Below are 18,560 nucleotides of genomic sequence, written 5' to 3'. Positions count from 1 at the left end.
TTGGTCCCAGTAGTCTGGGAGCAGATCAGAGGGGAATCCCAGGGGATATAGAGAAGAAATTTCTACCAAATTTTTCAAAAGAGTATCACTGGGCAACAATAACATAGAGAATAGTGCAGAACAGCTGACGCCAGAGAAAAAGCTGAGCGCAGTCACTGGTAAGGTTGACACAGCAGGAGTGTGAGAAATGAAGGGCATGTCGACAGTAACACTGGGCCAGACCTAGAGCGTGTAACACACACCCTGCTTGTCTCCGGAGTAGGCATGGTCTGGGGAGCCAAGGTTACTTACTCATTCATCACGCTCAGCGTATATGCATTGCGTGCTTAGGCACAGTGCAGACTGCTTTTCGCACAAACACACTGTCTTGCTGAATCTTCCTAACTCCTCTGCAGGACGGGGACAACTTATTAGCCCCATGCCACAGACAGGGAACTGAGCTGCATGAGATTTAGTAACATTTCCAAGGTCGCACAGCTAGTAAATGGCAGAGCGGGGACTCAACCCACTTTGTCTATGAACCCCATTGTCTTAAACGCTCTGTATGTGCAGTCCTCGCCCCTTACAGGCTACGAGATTTAGTAACATTTCCAAGGTCGCACAGCTAGTAAATGGCAGAGCGGGGACTCAACCCAACTTTGTCTATGAACCCCATTGTCTTAAACGCTCTGTATGTGCAGTCCTCGCCCCTTACAGGCTAACAGTCTGGTGAGAGAGAGCTAAGTAAACCACTTCTTTATCGTGATGTGCCTTCCTAAGCAATAAGACACCTGAGGGCAGGGACTGTGTCTCATTCCAGGGCTATGTCTTGGACTCCTATTTCTTGGCTTAGTGCTGAGATCTCAATACATGGTTTAGATGCTGATGATAATGACAACACTGATTAAAGTTATTGATCAGCAGCTGGATGCCTGATGATTAATCCTTTGCAATGCTAAGGGTCTAGAGCTGCTGCCCAGTAATGAATAAATGACCAAGCAAACAAATAAACAGGGTGAGCGTGTTTATGTCACTGAAGCTCCTTGTAATTTCATGCCTACTTCTTAAATCCCAATTCACTGATAAAGAAGAGAGCAAGTTTATGATGAACTCTTGTCTCTGACTGGCTGTGATCACATTTACCGTGTAAAGGAATGGTAAGAATAACAGAGAGGAAACACACACACAAATGCATACACATGCACACTAATCTTCCTAGTTCCTTAGCTTCCTCCTTCTTTAATGATCAGCCTGAGGCACTGGACTGTGGGAGGAATGGAGGAGCAGAAAGCTACCCAATATTGACAGCAGTGAAAGCAGTAACAAGCCTGGGCGTGGAACTGCAGCCTGAGACATACCACTGTCAACTCCACTATGAGTCACCCTCGTCCAAAAACCAGGAAAGTCCATAGCCTGTCTCCACACAAGATTATAACTACAACAGATAGCCTTTCTCCAAAGCCAACAGGCAAAATTTACCTTTCATTTTAAAGATCATTAGAGAAGGGGACCTGACAGCCCCTAGACTCTTCATAACACAATAACTCTCACTATCGGGAAATGGTTTATTTGCATACAACCTAAATCCTCAAGCTATTTAAGCTTACCACCTCTTAAGTACAAAAGAGACAACATCTGCTTCTCAGTGCTATGTAATAAATATCATTTGAGGGTAATAAATCTACCCTTAGGCAACATAATTTCCATTTATCTGGACTTTTCTCCTGGGTTTTGTACATATAGCTCTTCTTCAAGGTCCTCTAAAACATGAGCCTGTATGGCAGTAGGGTTTAGTATCAAAACGCCACATTAGAAATGTAGAGATCTGTCAGCTCTGCCATTTACTGGCCTTGTGACTTTGGGCAGATCAGGGACTCCCTGGGCCTCTGTCTCCTCTTCTATAAGAAGAAAAGGATAATCCCTCCTCTGTGCAGGAACATGGGAAGAAGAAAGGTTGCCTGACTTCAAGCCAGCTGTGAGTTATGTATTATATATACTTGAAAGAAAAATGTAATGAAGTAGACTTTGCATTTGAAGCCTCCAAGTCTTCTATTTCTAAATTAAAATGCTGAATGAAATAAATTGTTTACATTTATGTACAAACTTATCCATTAGAAATATCTCTACGCTTTCCCATTCCATGAGTATGATGGTTGTTTGAGAAGCTTGTTAGATGTTGCCTCACAAGTCCAAAGGAGTGCCGAACTTTGTTGACTAGAATAAAGGGTATAAAACACTACATGCATCCCTGAGCGCAATGGAAATTTCTGGAATGCTACGTACACACACACACGCACACACACACAAACTGTGAAGATTGATTATCTATGAGAAGTGTGATCTTTTCTTTATATATTTCTGACATGTTCAAAATTTTTTTACCATGAGCATATGTTACTTTTATAATTATAAAAAACCTAAATATTATAAATAACAACCATCATCACCACCACAATAAAAAAATTAGTTGAAAATGGTCTGTAGGTCTAGATCTAGAGCTGCTGTGTCATAATACAAATAGCATTGCACAGCTGTTATATTTCACTGCCACTGTTCAGTCCATATTTGCTAAGTGCTCAACATTCAACAACATTTATTAATCCCACAGTAAGTGCTGGCATTATGCTAGACCAGGAGTTGGCAAACTACAGCCCATGAGCCCAATCTAGCCTATCAACTGTTTTCATAAAGAAAGTTTTCCTGGAACACAGCCATACTCATTCATTTATGTATTGTCTGTGTTTGTTATTGTGCCAAAGCAGCATAGTTGAATAGTTGCAACAGAGTCTGTTTGGCCCACAAAGTCTAAAATTTTACTATTTGACCCTTTACAGAAAAAGTGTGCTGTCCTCTGTGTCAGACAATGAGGATTCGACGGTGAGCGACAGAAGCCCCAGGCCCTGCCTTCATGGAATTTAGAGGCTAGCCAGGCGGCTCTCAGTCACACAAATAAATGTATAATTGCAACACACTAGCACAGAAAAGGTGTGTTTGCTGCTACTAGAGAGTATTATGGGCAGTTGACCTAGTTGGGAATATCACAGAAGGCAAAAACTAAAACAAAATAGCAGATACGAGGGTCCAATGATGGGAGAGAACATGGAAATTTTAAAAATGAAAAAAAAAAAATCAAAAAGAACCCAAAGTGGCCAGAGCTAAAGGCCTGGAAAAGGGGTGACACCAGATAAGGTTGGGCAGGGATGGGGGACAGACCCTGCAGGACTCAGGAGACCGCAGATACGAGGGTCCAATGATGGGAGAGAACATGGAAATTTTAAAAATGAAAAAAAAAAAAATCAAAAAGAACCCAAAGTGGCCAGAGCTAAAGGCCTGGAAAAGTGGGTGACACCAGATAAGGTTGGGCAGGGATGGGGGACAGACCCTGCAGGACTCAGGAGACTGCGATAAGGAGCTGTGTCTTTATCTGAAGAGAAATGACGAGTCCAGAAAGTTTCCGGAGAGGCCGTTGGAGACAGAATAAGATTAACGTTTTGAGAGGATTTCTCCAGCTTCAGAGTGGAGGAGCTAGAAGAGAACCAGTGGAATGGGCCAACCAGCTGGGCCACTGTTTTGCAGAGACTTAGATAAGCAACGATGGGAGCGTGGGCCCCAGAGCACAGGTGGTGAGGATCACAGAGTGAAGTCTGTCCCCAGGTGCAGAAAGTAAAGTCACCAACCATCCCAAACAGTCCATGTCTAGGAAGACATGTCCAGTGCCATGATGGCACCATGGCTCCAGATACAACAGAGATATCCAAGAATAAGAAACTTGTTATGCTCCATAAACTTGGCCTTCCCTTCCCCATGCTTCCATGGGTCCTGAGAATATAAGGATGCCCAATCTTTCAGAAGCATACACAGTGGCCATTTCTTCCTACAGTCCTTGTTCAATCACGCATCGTGATCCATTTAAACAACAAATTTGTTTTGGATCAATCCTTTACCTTAGTTATAAATACTAGGATAATGGCAAGCAGATTTCATAAAAACCAACACTGCCATTTCACAAGCACAGAGGGAAGGCGCATGTCCAATGCCTCTCAAAATGTCCTTGTGTCCCTCTGTTTTTGGTGTCTGTGTGTGTGCATTAAGAACACTTAACATGAGCTCTACCGTCAACAAAGTTTGAAGTGCACAATAGAGTGATGTCAACTACAGGCACTATGTTGTGCAGCAGATCTCCAGGACTTATTCATCTGGTGTAATGGAAACTTTACACCCAAGGAACAACAGCTGCCTACATCCCCCACTCCCCAGCCTCTGGTAATCGCTACTACATTCCCACTCCAATGAACAAAAGCAAGTTCTTGATATGACCCCAAACCACCCCTCCTTTTGTATCCTCGCCTTACCCACAGCATTCTTCTGGCTGTTCAGGCCCAACCCCCTGAAGTCATCTGTGACTCCTCCCCTTCTCTCACCCCACAGACTCTTAGATCTTTCTTCAAAATGTATCCAGAACTACACTGTCACCACAGAAAAGAACCCGCTATGTGGTAAGCACCCAACGAGGCTAACCTGTGAGGCTATCTGTGAAAAGCGGGATCTTTTCTTATACACTTCTGAAATATTCAAAAATTTTTTTACCATGAGCATCTGTTACTTTGCCACCCACACGGCCACCACATTGGTCCAAGCCACCATTGTCTCTTGGAACCTCCTAACTGGTTCCTCTGCTTCTGCCCTTAATGCCATAAGTCTGTTCTCAATGCCACAGCCAAAATGATCCTATTAAAGTGTAAATCAGATCATGTCAAAACCTTCCGCTCAGAACCCTGCACAATGGCTTTCCACTCGCGCGGGGCAAAAACCAAATTCTGCACTGATAGTCCAGAAGGACCTACACGATCTGCTTTCTCCCTCCTCACCTCTTTGACCTCATCTCCTCCTACTCGCCTCATGTATCTTCTTCTAGCCAACACTGGCCTCTTAGTGCTTCCTCAAACACAAGCCTGGAAGGTTCTCCCCCTGCATTGACTGGCTTTGTCACTTCCCTCAGGTCTGAACCCAAAAGTCACCTCCTCAGTGCTACCCTCCCTGAAAACCCTTTTTAAATTTCACCTTTCCCTAATATTCTATACTCTCCTTCCTTGCTTTATTTTCCTCCTTAGTACTTATCACTGTTTAATTGCTATGTCTTTTATTCATTTTGTTTATCTGTATCCTCTGTTAGATTTCAAGCCCCATGAGAGGAGGGACTGTTGTCTGTTTGCTTCACTGCTCTATTCCCAGGCCTTAGTAGAGTGCCTGACACATAGCAGATGCTCAGCAAGTATTCGTTGACTACATGAATTAATCGACAGAGGGCCCAGGGCTTTGTTAAAGCATTAGGTGATCTGCCAACTGAAGGCCAATCCAAACTCAAGACCAATCATCCCTAAAACTAAAGTGTAAGTCAACTAAAACATGTAATTTAATTTATATTTTCAAGTAATATTCCAGCCGTCTTGTTTATTCTGCAAAATAAAATGTACCCATATTTTCAGTTTTAATTAAAAATATAAAATGCCCTTAGCTTGACCTCTTTTGGTTGAGCCACACTTCTGTCAGACACTGGGTCAATAAAAGCACAACTGGAATACTAAATGGAGCTTCTATTCTTGGTTCAGCCTATGAGTCAGTTTCTTTTTTATTTCTCCCTTCTCTGAGTGGCCAAATGGATATATTGGCAGGGAATGAATTATTGCTATGATAGATGTCAAATTCTATGGGACTAAAAGAGAAAGTAACCACTCAGGAGATATACATGTATTGAAGAAGCTAAAAAAAAAAAAGCTTTCGTGGACTAACAATTCTTCTCTGAGTGGCCAAATGGATATATTGGCAGGGAATGAATTATTGCTATGATAGATGTCAAGTTCTATGGGACTAAAAGAGAAAGTAACCACTCAGGAGATATACATGTATTGAAGAAGCTAAAAAAAAAAAAAAAGCTTTCGTGGACTAACAATTCTAGGAGCAAGACCAGGTCACTGGGAGCAAAAGCTACTGGCAAGTGGGAGAATTTATTTCCTTAGAAATAAATTTCACTTTTAGAGCTGCCATTTTAAAAGAAAGAGAAATTTGAAACCTAAAAGATAAAATCTTTATTCCCCAAGGAAAGATCCATCCAATCACCATGAGCTAATAACTAAGCAAATAGTAATCTATTAGCTGGGACTTTCAGAATGGTGCGTTAGTAGCAGAGTCATTAACAGCCAAAGAACTGGAATGATTCAGTAAAATTAAAATAACAAATCTATTCAGCCACTTTGGATTCTAGAGAGAAAACACTGGCGTTTTAATTGGAAAGCAGCATAATAAAGTGGAAAGACAGCTAAGAGCTTTGGAGTTGGGCAGCTATAAGCCCCAGTCCGGGCTTTGCCATCTAGCAGCTGTGTGACCTTAGATAAGTTACTTAACCACCCTGAATATCAGTTTCCTAAACTATAAAACATGAATCATAATACATAGAGTTGTTTTACAGATGAGATGAGTTAGATTGTGAAGACCTATGCACATAGTAAGGAATCAATAAACAATAGTTTCTTTCCAGGATTGTCCAAATTTAAGTCTGAACTGAAAGAACAGCGTAGAGAGCTGTCACCACTGGACTGTTTTAGGACAAAATGTCCCTGACTGCTAATGTAGGGCAAGTACTTTAACTTGCTCCTGAGAACGACCTGTGAAACAAATGGAAACACTGACTTCGAAGATAAGGAAAAAGCCAGAAAAAGAGAAATGAGGATGCAATGAAGGATAACATGTATGGCTCCTGCTTTTTCTGTCTACACCACATAAGGAAGAAATTGTGAGTGATTGACTTCAGAACCATTCCCTTGAGTCAGGCACTTCCCATCCTTACCCATGCTCGACACAATAGATTGGAATGTCATTACTTACTATTTTGTGACAACACACCCTTCGTTGCTCAAGACAGAGGGGTGGAGGTATCTCTGGTACCTGCTTGGTTTTCTTTGATCACCTAGTTCCATCCATCCATCCATTCGTTCAATCTTCCATTTATTCAGTCTCTCACCATGTCTTTTCTAAGCGTCTATTATATGAATGTGGGACATATTCCAAGCATTTGAGAAAACACACAGATAGATGCTTTACATACTAAGAGAGATTTACAGAATAGTAGGAGTCACCTATCTAATCCAACATTCCATTAGTGTGTGTATTTGTGAATGCCCAGCACCTATTAGAGTAAGACCTTAATAAAGCATACACATTACTATTTACTAAGAGCTTACCCTATTCCAGGTGCTATGCTCCCTGCTTACGTGTGTTGCCTTGTTTATTTGTCAAAACCACTCCGTAAACCTTGTTATTACCTTTAATGAACAGATCATAAAAATAGAACTGGAAGAATTTAAGGTCACATAGCTTGTAAATGGCAGAGCAGGAATCTGAATTAAATCTCTTAACTAGGAAGTAAGAATCAGAATTTTCCTGTTTGCTGCATTCCTTATACAGTGATTTAAGTGTATAATGTCTTCTAAATATCTGTTCTCTGACACGGTGAAAGGAGGACTGAGGTTAGAATAAATTAAACAGCATTTCTGCTTCAGAGTGTTTAAGCAAGAAGCCACTGGTGAAAATTAAAGATCAAGGACTTAATCAAGATTCTAATTTGTGGGGCCGGCCCACAGAATGACGGTATCCTATAAGGCAGTCTTGACCCAGCAATTTTAGTTCTAGGATATATTTGCACATGTGCAGAGACATATACTGAAGGATAATCATTTCAGCATGGTTTAGAGTGGTAGATGGTGGGGAAAAAAACCCAAGGTCCCTCAATAGTAGACTGGTTAAGTTAATTATGGTAAATCTATAGAATAGGAAATATGCAGCTATTAAAATTATAATACATTGGCCGGCCCGGTGGCGCACTGCGCTAGTGCGCCGCTTGGCAAGCGCGGAGGCGCTCCCGCCGAGGGTTCGGATCCCACATACGGACCGGTTCCCGCTCACTGGCTGAGCGAGGCGCGGGGGCAACACCGAGGGTTGCGATCCCGTTGCCGGTCCCGGTCCGGTACGGGGGCGACACTGAGGGTTGCGATCCGTTGCCGGACACAGAAAAAGACAAAAAAAAAAAAAAAGATTCTAATTTGTGACAACTGTTCATGTGCATTTACTAAGGTTTGAAATATGACCTCAATGGGCCCTCTAGGAAAATGCTTTTGCAGTTAACCAGAATATTCCCTTCACTCTGGAACCCACTGACACTTGAACAACATTTATGCATCAAAATATGTGCTCCCATTTGCTTACAATTGTTGGGAAATGGAAACGGAGAAGAAATTAGGATTCTTATATAAAAGACAAGAATTAAAGTCCTAAGACCATTAATGCGGTGGACCCACTATGAGGTCAAAGTATCTCCATGATGTATCAAAAGAGCACTGGACTAGGAGCAATGAAATCAGTCATGAGTTCCAATCTAAGCTGTGTGCTCTTGGGCACCTCAATTAACTTCTCTGAGCCAGTTTCCTTGTCTCTACAATGAAGAGGATAATATCTACCTCACACTATTTTTGTAAGATTAAATAACTGTATACTATTGTCACTGAATACAGGACAGTTTCTTCTAGTGTTCATGTTTATAAAATGATAGGGCCTAAAAAAAGAAAGAAAATAAAGAAAAAATGAAAGGGCTTTATATGTTGGCTTTTGTCATGAATTGGCAATGTACTTTGAAAAGGCATCATTGGTACCTTATCCAAAAATTATTCCATTAAATGAAAAGGAGTTGAAAGACAAAAAAGTTCGAAGCTCCCCGCACTAAGCCAGAACCGAGTGCTCAGGTTTCTGGAGTCTTGACTGGAAACCCTTCAAACCATCTCCATCATGGCAGACGGAGACATGTTTTCTTATCTTTCTTGCTTTCTCTCCGTTCTCAATTTAAAGATGATCATATTCCACATAAAAACCACACAGCCCTCTGTTTTTTCTACTTCCTTTTACATTTCTCCTTCTGTCCCCCAGACGGTCCCTTTTAAATTCCTCTAACGTGGGTAGACATGAGATCCTGTATCCAACACTCAAAGGCTGTTAGGCAGGGAAGAGATCCAAATCATCTGGGATAGTTCCAAAGGCCAGAGCTAGGACCGATGGGGTGGCCTTAGAGGAAGGTTCCAGCTCTGCATATGGAACATGTTTGTAACAGTGGTTGCTGGCCACCTACAGGGCAAGCTTCTGAAACAGGAAGCTCCCCCTCAAGAAAACTCCATCAGAACAACTCACCCACCGGTTGATCCTCCTAACATCTCATGATTTTGTTCTACACTTAGCAAGTGCTTTCTGTGTGCTAGGCACTAGGAACACAAGAATGAGAAAGATTCAGTCCTCAGGGCTCAGGTTGGGGAGACAGATACATAGCAGGTAGTTAAAAAAAAAACAATATGGTAAGCACAAAAACAGAGAAATTGTAGGAGCACTGAAAGGGTGGACCTAACTCAGAAGGTGGATCTGACTCAGGTGGGGAATTCTTTCTGGAGAAGGTGACACCTCAGTTGAGTCATAAAGGATGGAGTAGGGGGAAGAAATAAAGGGCAAAATGGGGGCAGTATAGAAAGGCATTTGGGGCAAAGGTAATCAGCGTGAGCACAGAAACAGATGTGACAAAAAGCATGGTTTACAAGAGGAGCTCCAGGCAGCTGGATGATGCTAGAACATAAAATGTGGCACCTATTAGAGTAAGACCTTAATAAAGCATACACATTACTATTTACTAAGAGCTTACCCTATTCCAGGTGCTATGCTCCCTGCTTACGTGTGTTGCCTTGTTTATTTGTCAAAACCACTCCGTAAACCTTCCCTCTGTTTTTTCTACTTCCTTTTACATTTCTCCTTCTGTCCCCCAGACGGTCCCTTTTAAATTCCTCTAACGTGGGTAGACATGAGATCCTGTATCCAACACTCAAAGGCTGTTAGGCAGGGAAGAGATCCAAATCATCTGGGATAGTTCCAAAGGCCAGAGCTAGGACCGATGGGGTGGCCTTAGAGGAAGGTTCCAGCTCTGCATATGGAACATGTTTGTAACAGTGGTTGCTGGCCACCTACAGGGCAAGCTTCTGAAACAGGAAGCTCCCCCTCAAGAAAACTCCATCAGAACAACTCACCCACCGGTTGATCCTCCTAACATCTCATGATTTTGTTCTACACTTAGCAAGTGCTTTCTGTGTGCTAGGCACTAGGAACACAAGAATGAGAAAGATTCAGTCCTCAGGGCTCAGGTTGGGGAGACAGATACATAGCAGGTAGTTAAAAAAAACAATATGGTAAGCACAAAAACAGAGAAATTGTAGGAGCACTGAAAGGGTGGACCTAACTCAGAAGGTGGATCTGACTCAGGTGGGGAATTCTTTCTGGAGAAGGTGACACCTCAGTTGAGTCATAAAGGATGGAGTAGGGGGAAGAAATAAAGGGCAAAATGGGGGCAGTATAGAAAGGCATTTGGGGCAAAGGTAATCAGCGTGAGCACAGAAACAGATGTGACAAAAAGCATGGTTTACAAGAGGAGCTCCAGGCAGCTGGATGATGCTAGAACATAAAATGTGAGTACGGGGCGTGGTGAGAAGCAGGCCGGAGCTGGAGCAGGAGCCAGGTCGGGGAGGGCCTTGTAAACTGCATCTTGCGGTGTGAACTTCGTCCTGGAGGTGCTGGGCAACCAACACCTTAAAGGTGTTATGCACAGGAGTGATTACATGTCTGTGATCTTCGATTTAGGAGCTTTTTTCACAGGAAAACTGCAGGAGGCCTCAAAAGCTGCTGAATGGGCTTTGGGAATTGCAGCACTGGTGAGCCCTGTCTGACTCATAACTGGAGGTAAGCGCTGAGTTCTTTGGTCTCCTGCCTCTTCCCCTCCCCACCCCAGTCTGCAGGGCCTCTTGGTGACGCTGACCTCACAACAAGGTGATGTGGGCACAAGGCAATTCAGCATTACAAACTGCTTGGAAGCAGCCAGAAGTACACATTGAGCCCCGAGCATCTTTCTGCAATGGGGATATTGGCTGCCAGGCAGGCCTCAGGGACAGGCAGCAGAGGGTCAAGTTTGCTGCAGTGCCCTCTGGAGCCTGCCTGCATCCCGAACCTCCTTCTCCTCCCTCCCTGGCTTACTTGATACTCTGGCTCCTGGCTTACTTGACCTGAGGCATGGGGAGCCTATCCATCTGGCAGGAAAAAGCATCCTGCAGCTCAGCCACGGTGACCATCCTGACCTCACTAGCAGGGTGAGAATTCTGGCCTCCCATACATTTTAGAACCACTGCACATCTCACCTCTCAGCTGCCACTGGAACTATTACCTTCCTTCCTCCCCATCCCCCTTTATTCCCCAGTCCCATTCTTCATTACCCCACCCAGGGTCTCCACTGCCCATGTGACTTGGTTCTCTCCACTTCACCCCTGCCAAGTCATGCTCCTCTATGACTCCAACAACTACATAAATGACTCTGCCTCCTTAAGCCTTCCCTGACAACTCCTTCCTACCTAATCCCTCCCTTCCATCACTCCCCTTTATTCTGAGCACTTGAATCGACTGTACTCTACTTACCTGTATTAGGTTACCCGCTCCAGCCACTCCCCACATACTCTATGCCTGAATCGGACAAGCATTCCTCACTCGTGATGTCCCTGATGCTCGAAATGTCCTCCTGCACTTGAATCGACTGTACTCTACTTACCTGTATTAGGTTACCCGCTCCAGCCACTCCCCACGTACTCTATGCCTGAATCGGACAAGCATTCCTCACTCGTGATGTCCCCGATGCTCGAAATGTCCTCCCCGTCTCCCTTCTGAATGCTTATTTTTCCAGGCATGGCACAAATGTCATCCTGACCCTAAGGCTTTCCCCTATCACCTCAAAGATGAATTAAATCTAATAAGACTTTATTTACCTTTATTAAATTATGTTTTTTTACTTATATCATAACAACACCTAGTACATATGGGTCAGGCACTTCTCTGAGAACTTTATATATATAGTAACTCATTTAATCCTCACAATCACCTATCTCCAAGTCAGTCTGCCAAGTTTACAGCTAGTCAGTAGAGGAACTGGGATTTGAACCCACACAGCATGGCTCTAATCAGATGCTATGCAGCCTCTCCACCTAGCAAACTCCACCTGCAGACCAGGGAGCCCTTGAATTCTAGAGCTACACTCAGTTCTCTTGGTATCCTAAATGTCTGCCATACAGCAGGTCATTACTAAACATGTTCTCAATTTAACTGAAATTTGTTTAGCATTCCTGTGTCTTCCTCACATGTATACACTGTCTCCTCAGGCTGTACATGAGACCCTCAAGGAGAAAGGACCAGGTCACCTGCTTTCTTCATATGCCCATAATCACAATTCATGATGAGGACCTGGAGGATACGCTGTGAGCTCTAGGGGTGCAGTTGGGGGAAAACTAATTTTAAACTAAAATATACCTTAACTGTATACAATTTAAAAAGTCTTTTTCACATGACTGATCTCAGAGTTCCTGACACCAACATATGAAGTAGATGGAAGGATGTGGAGATGCAAACAAAACTGGGTGCAGATTGCTTTAGACTGACCAAGTTCTCAGAGCTGGAAACATCTGAATGAGATTACAGTCCAAGAGCTCTGAATGAAGCACCTGAAAGCCATTCCTGTTCACCTGTGCAGTTCTGGGCAGCTGTGACCATTAGGAACCTGAGCGCTGTGGGTCAGCTCCCCCTCCAGCAGGCAAGGCAGGGCAGGGCAGGGCAAGGAGGCTGATGAGAGGTCAAAGGGGATCGATCCTGGCAGGGTCTTGTAGAGAGGAGGACAACTGAGCAGAAGTGAGCCAGGATGTGTTAAGAGCAGGCCAGCGGGTTCAGCAGGGCCTCTTGAAGTGTTTGGTCAGAAGGGACAGAACACCAAGAGAGTGGTCTGATAATATACATACGAAGAGTCATGAAAAACTGGTTTGTCCTTCCCATCAGTTGGAGGTAGTGGATGTTTCCCTATTTGTAACTATCCCATTGCATTTCTAAAAATCTGTGCCTTTATTTTATATTGTCCTAACTCAACACAACTTCAGATCGAATTACCCGCTGCCGTGCGTGGAAGGGAAAGATTTCCAGGGTAGGATGAGCTCTGCAGAAGGGAAGCTTTCCCTAGTAAAAGGGCAGTGAATTTCTAGCCAAATAGATCTTCCCCATCTTACCTGATGGGTGGTCTTCCACAAGTCTTTTTACCCCACCCCCCGAACCTTGGTCTCCTCTTCTATAAAATGGGGATGAAAAAGCCTGACCACCCACCCCCAAATGAACGTTGTGGCAATGACGTGCACCCAGGCCTTTGAGCGCCCAGCTTAGGCTTTCCGCGGACCTGAATGATCTCCTGGAGCCCTGTCTCACGCTCCTCACTATTCAGGAAACGAATGAGACGCTGCAGATGTCTGCGCAGAAACGTAGGGAAAACTACCTCCCACAGGGGACCTCCCGCCCCTGGGGCTTAAGTGAAGGCTCGCAGATGGCCAAGCTCTTCCAGTTGCAGGGGGCAAGGCAGGCTGTAACTCCAGGGGCGCACCGGGGTGGATCCGAAACCCGGGTTTCTGGCCCAAGGCGCCGAAGGCGTGGGAACAGTTTTTCCCCGCCCTGCCCCTCGAGGTGGCTGCAAAGCGCCCCTTGGAAGCAAGCCCAGCGGCCTGGCTCGGGAACCACCTCGCTTACCTGCGGCTCCACCAGCCAGCGCTGTTCGGTGCCGCCGGGCGCGGGGCGCGCCGCGCGGAACGCCGAGTACACGGGGATGCGGTCCCGAAGGCTGTACAGGGTGGCGAAGCGTTCGGCGCCCTCGGAGCGCTGACAGATCTTCACGTGCGCATCGGCCGCCAGCCCCGCAGGCGGCGTCTCGGCGTAGAAGAACTTGTCACACTCGCCGAAGCCGGCTTCCCCCTCGCCCAGCAGCCGGCCCTCCAGCAGCGCGGCCAGGGCGAGGAGGCTGCCCAGCGCGAGCCAGCGCGGGGTGCCCATGGCGGCCTCTGCGAGCGCGGCGGGGCGACCGCGGCGCGGGCTCTGCGGCTGGGCGGGGAAGTCGGAATCCAGGCGCCGAGCCGGGCTGGGCGGCCCCGGCGGCGGGGGCGGGTCGGTGTCTGGAGGCCGCGCCTCCTTCCCTCCCTCCCTGAAGATGGCTGCGGAGGCCCTGGGCCAGGGCTCAGGGACGCGGGCAACGTCCCTGGGGCTGCACCGGGTCTGGAGACGCAGGTCACCTGCCGCCGCGCCGCCTGGGCTCAGCAGTCCACCCGGATACGCGCTGCGAACAGTGAAGTGGGAGCTCTGAGCTGGGCCGGCCTTGTCCGCGGGTCTGGGAAGGGACGGTCGCCTGGGCTGGGCTCCAAGAAACCTCCTAATCTAGCGCGCCCCAGGGTCCTCAGGGATGCAGAGGGGAGGCGTGAGATGTCCGTGGAGCTGTGGCTCTTTGGAGCGGATGAGCAGAGACTGCCTGTGAAATCAGTCTTCCGCTGACCCCGAAATGCCCAATGCTCAACCGCCCTCACGCATATACAACTTTGGTGTCTTTTTTTTTTTTTTTCAAGCGCATCGGAAGCGCCGAGACCCAAGTTCAGAAATCCTGTTATAGGAAGTTCCTAACCTAGACAGACAGTACAGCCCTGCTGTGGCTTACTTGGTGCAAGGTTTACAAAGAAAACCGATAGCAGAAAGGAAGGAGACCAGCCAACCTCATTGGTTGATAGGCTGATTCATTCCTTCATTTATCCCTCTGAATGTCTACGTGCCAGCCTGGGTTAGGCGCTGGGCTCCAGTGGTAAACAAGAACAGGGTTCCTGCGGTCATGAAAACAGCAGTCTAGGGAGAAGGCTTGTTATTAACCGAAGAAGCTTGCTATTAAAGAAATAATTAAAAACCGAGTATGATCTCTATGGGGGTTCGGGATAGAGTCTGGGAAGGTTTGCCCAAGAAGCGGCATCTGAGCTGAGACCTGGAGGAGGATATTAACTAGGCAAAGAGGAAAATAGCATGTGCTGGGGGGCCTCCCTGCAGCGAGGAACCTGATCTGTTGGAGGAACTCAAGGAAGGCTGGTGTGGGTAAAGGAGAAGATTATGGGAAATGGAGCTAAAGAAGGAGGCAGGGGACATGTCACTCAGGGTATCATAAGCCAGAGGCCTTCAAACGTTTTTTGAAAAGGCCAACGATAAGAAAACAAGTTTTATGAAATATTTTTTTTTCTCCTGAAAGCACTGAAGTTTATTTTAAATATGTATATACAATATATTGATATGTACAATGAACTGAAGATATTTACAATGAGCATTAGATCAATGAAGAAATTATCACCATCCCCAAACTACTAATGAATTAGCATTAAAAAACCACAACTACCCATCAAAATTCCATAGTACATATTTGGATAACTATTTTTAAGTGACTTTTGTTATTGAAGAACTTGAACTAGCAGAACCTCAAGTTACTAGGAAAGGTAAGCACTAAGCATTGCCTGCATAAAGCCCTCAAATCTGTAGTGATTTTATTTATTTTTAATTGACATGTAATAATTGCATATATTTAGTTAGACTAGAGGAATATGTTTTAGTGATTGATTGCACTGCATGGTGACCACAGTTAATAATAATGAATTGTATATTACAAAATTACTAAAATAGATTTTTAACTTTTTCACCACAAATAATTGATTATTTGGTGAGGTGAGGGATATGTTAATTGACTTGACTGAATCTTTCTATAATGTATACATAGATCGAAACATCATGAAATAATTCTTATTGGTGTTGTAATCTTGTATTTCTGCTCTATTTTATTTCACTTTTTAAAAAAGTTCTAATGGTGACTCACAAAATTGTTTCCATGACCCACTAATGGCTCATGACCTGCAGTTTGGAAAGAATATTATAAATCATGTTGAGAATTTTGATCTTTCAATGGTGGTGACACAATCTTATTTGCTTTCTGGGCAGAGACCAGTAAGATTGGGGTGGTCCAGAATAAATGAAAAAAAAAATTGCTGTAATCCGGGTGAGAGATGGTAACTTGGACTCGGAAGGTGGTAGTAGAGACTGAGCCAGAGCATCTACTTGGCACCAGGAGCCTTGACTTATGTCTTATTATGTAATTTTATTCCCCAGTGTGCCACTTGGGGAACTGAGCACCAGAGCATGTTGATACTTGCCTAAAATGGCACAGCCAGTGAGTCCTGAGCCAAGTCTCTGTGATTCCCAAGCCTGGCTTTTCCTCCATATCACAGCAAATCTGTACAGTGAGCCTAGAAAGTAGAAGACTAATTTTGGGGAGGACACACTTTGGAGCTTAACAGCAAATTCCTTACAGGTTCCGATGCCTAAAAATGTTGACTAGGTTTGGCCTCTGAAATGAAACCGAAATTTGTATCTTCATTTTTTTTTTTTTAAAAGACACATTTAGTGTAATGAAACAAAGAATCTAGACTTGGATTTCCCTTGTGATCTGGGTGATGACCCTGTTCATCTGGTACTAGTATCTCAGCCAAGTCATCTCATCCTTGTAGACCTCAGTCACGTCCTCTCATAGGAATGATGTCTCTCCTGGGATACTGGGAGGATAATAGGTTTTATAAGATTTTTTAATATTTACATTATTTTATAGGATTATAGGTGTTCCCCAATGTCATGGTGCCAGCTATACAGAACTATGTAAACACAATTGAACAACTAGGAATCAATCTCTCTCTTCTCTGTGCTCTTTGAATATGTTATCTATTATAGTACTTATCATGTTAGGGTATTAATGATTCCTGTGTCTGTCTTTTCTACCAAATCAAGTACTCCTGGGAGCAAGGTATCTCTTAAGATTCTAGATCCCAGAGTCTACCACAGAGTCTGGAGTAATAGATGTCAAATATGATTATGTTGTATTTTAACAAATGCAGAAAATACAACAAACTATTGGCTTTTATGACTACATATTTCTAGGACTTAATTCACTATTTCTCAAAATTTCTTGACCCTTTGATAATCATAACTATCTCTACCATCACACCCCCACCCCTGTGGCTGAATTTTTCCCCTAGCCCCCGTCAGTGGCTGACACATGCATACACTAAACATTTGCATATACCGCAGCCAGGATGTGATTTTGTCTTTATGTACTTATTTACTATTTATTTATTTTATTTCCTTCATAGTAAAAGACAATTGCTTTGTGTGTGTTTGCCTTCCAAAGATAAAATTTTATTTATAATATTGAGTGTACTTTTGCAAATTACAACTATCTCACAGATTTTGTCTTTATGTACTTATTTACTATTTATTTATTTTATTTCCTTCATAGTAAAAGACAGTTGCTTTGTGTGTGTTTGCCTTCCAAAGATAAAATTTTATTTATAATATTGAGTGTACTTTTGCAAATTACAACTATCTCACAATTCTGGAACAAACTACAGGGTGGGAGTGTCTTTATCTAATTAAAGTATTTTCTAACTGTTCACTCCAGGGGAAGACTGTCTTTAGCAGCATCTTTATGTGCAATACATGTATATCCATCAGTAATTCACCACTCTCTCTCCATTAGGTCACCTCTAGTCCCTCTTCTTTTCCACTGACTCTATTCTGGCAGGCAGGGGAAGAAGTTTGAAACCAGATCCTCTTCAGTCTCTGCACTCACACCCAGCCAATCTTAACATCTGTCAGTAGCCTTCAGCAAAGTCCTGAAGAGTAAAAGTAATGGCCAGTGTGGAATAAAATGACATTTGATTTGCCCTTCTGGGGGTTGGTTGGCTCTGTTTCAAGTTGTTTGAGAATATGAGCCCAACTTCCCCCTGCCTCAGTGCTCTGATGCCAGTCGCATCCCCGCGATCACCCCTTAGACCAAGCCATCCTCATCTTTCATACTCAGTTTTTATCTTGTCATCCCTTCTAATGCTTTCTCCAGCTGGGGTGAGTTAAACTGTATCCGATGATGTCATCCTACTCTTAAAGCCCTTCAGTCATTCTCCGCTCCTCAGGATAAAGCCCAACTCCCTCGCTGACCCCCATGTTCCCTGAGATCTGTCCCCTCCCTCTTGGGCCTCATCTCCTGCCACTCCACTTTGCCTCGTGCTCTAGGCAGCATTCAACTTCTTGCATTTCCTCCAGTGTGCAGTGCTCTCTTGTCCTTGAGCCTTTGTATCATGAATTACTTCCCTTGGCCTGGAATTCTCACTACCCATTCCCATCCCTTCTTCATCCAGCCTTTTTTGATTTTTACAGTCTGACTCACCATCACTTCCTCAAGTCACTTCCTGAAAAGCATGCCCTCACCCTGTCCTGCCTGCATGAGGTTAAGAGCCACTTTTAATTGTGCCTAGAAAGCCCAGTGTTTTCCCTGTATCGTAACTGCTACCTTCCCCTTTAGACATAAACATACTACCTGTTATAGAGTAAGTATCCAATACAATCAATGAATATATGAAGGGGTAAATTAATGAATAAGTGAAAGAAAAAGCCCTTTCTTCATGAAACTTTATTGGGGTTATCATTGCTCTAATTCATTCACTCATTCTCAGAATTTTTTAAAAACATCTTCCATGAACGAATGATTGTGCTAGATGCTGGATATTCAGGGAAAGCAAAGCTTAACTTGGTTCCTG

The 18,560-nt window shown here is 44.2% G+C and overlaps 1 protein-coding gene across 1 annotated transcript in view; it reads right to left on the bottom strand.

The window, feature by feature from the left end:
• ENDOD1 (endonuclease domain containing 1) overlaps positions 1 to 14,032 on the bottom strand; it is a 30,093-nt gene extending 16,061 nt beyond the window's left edge. The window contains exon 1 of the mRNA XM_008593969.1: positions 13,654 to 14,032. Within this exon, the coding sequence (XP_008592191.1) occupies positions 13,654 to 13,953 (300 nt within the window). The 5' untranslated portion in view covers positions 13,954 to 14,032. The remainder of the gene's footprint in view (positions 1 to 13,653) is intronic.
• Between the last annotated feature and the right edge of the window lie 4,528 nt (positions 14,033 to 18,560).

The sequence above is a fragment of the Galeopterus variegatus genome, unplaced genomic scaffold, assembly GCF_000696425.1.
Source record: "Galeopterus variegatus unplaced genomic scaffold, G_variegatus-3.0.2 Scaffold9919, whole genome shotgun sequence".
Lineage (NCBI taxonomy): Eukaryota > Metazoa > Chordata > Mammalia > Dermoptera > Cynocephalidae > Galeopterus > Galeopterus variegatus.
Note: the sequence above shows the minus strand (reverse complement) of the source record. Positions and strands in the feature narration are given on the sequence as shown.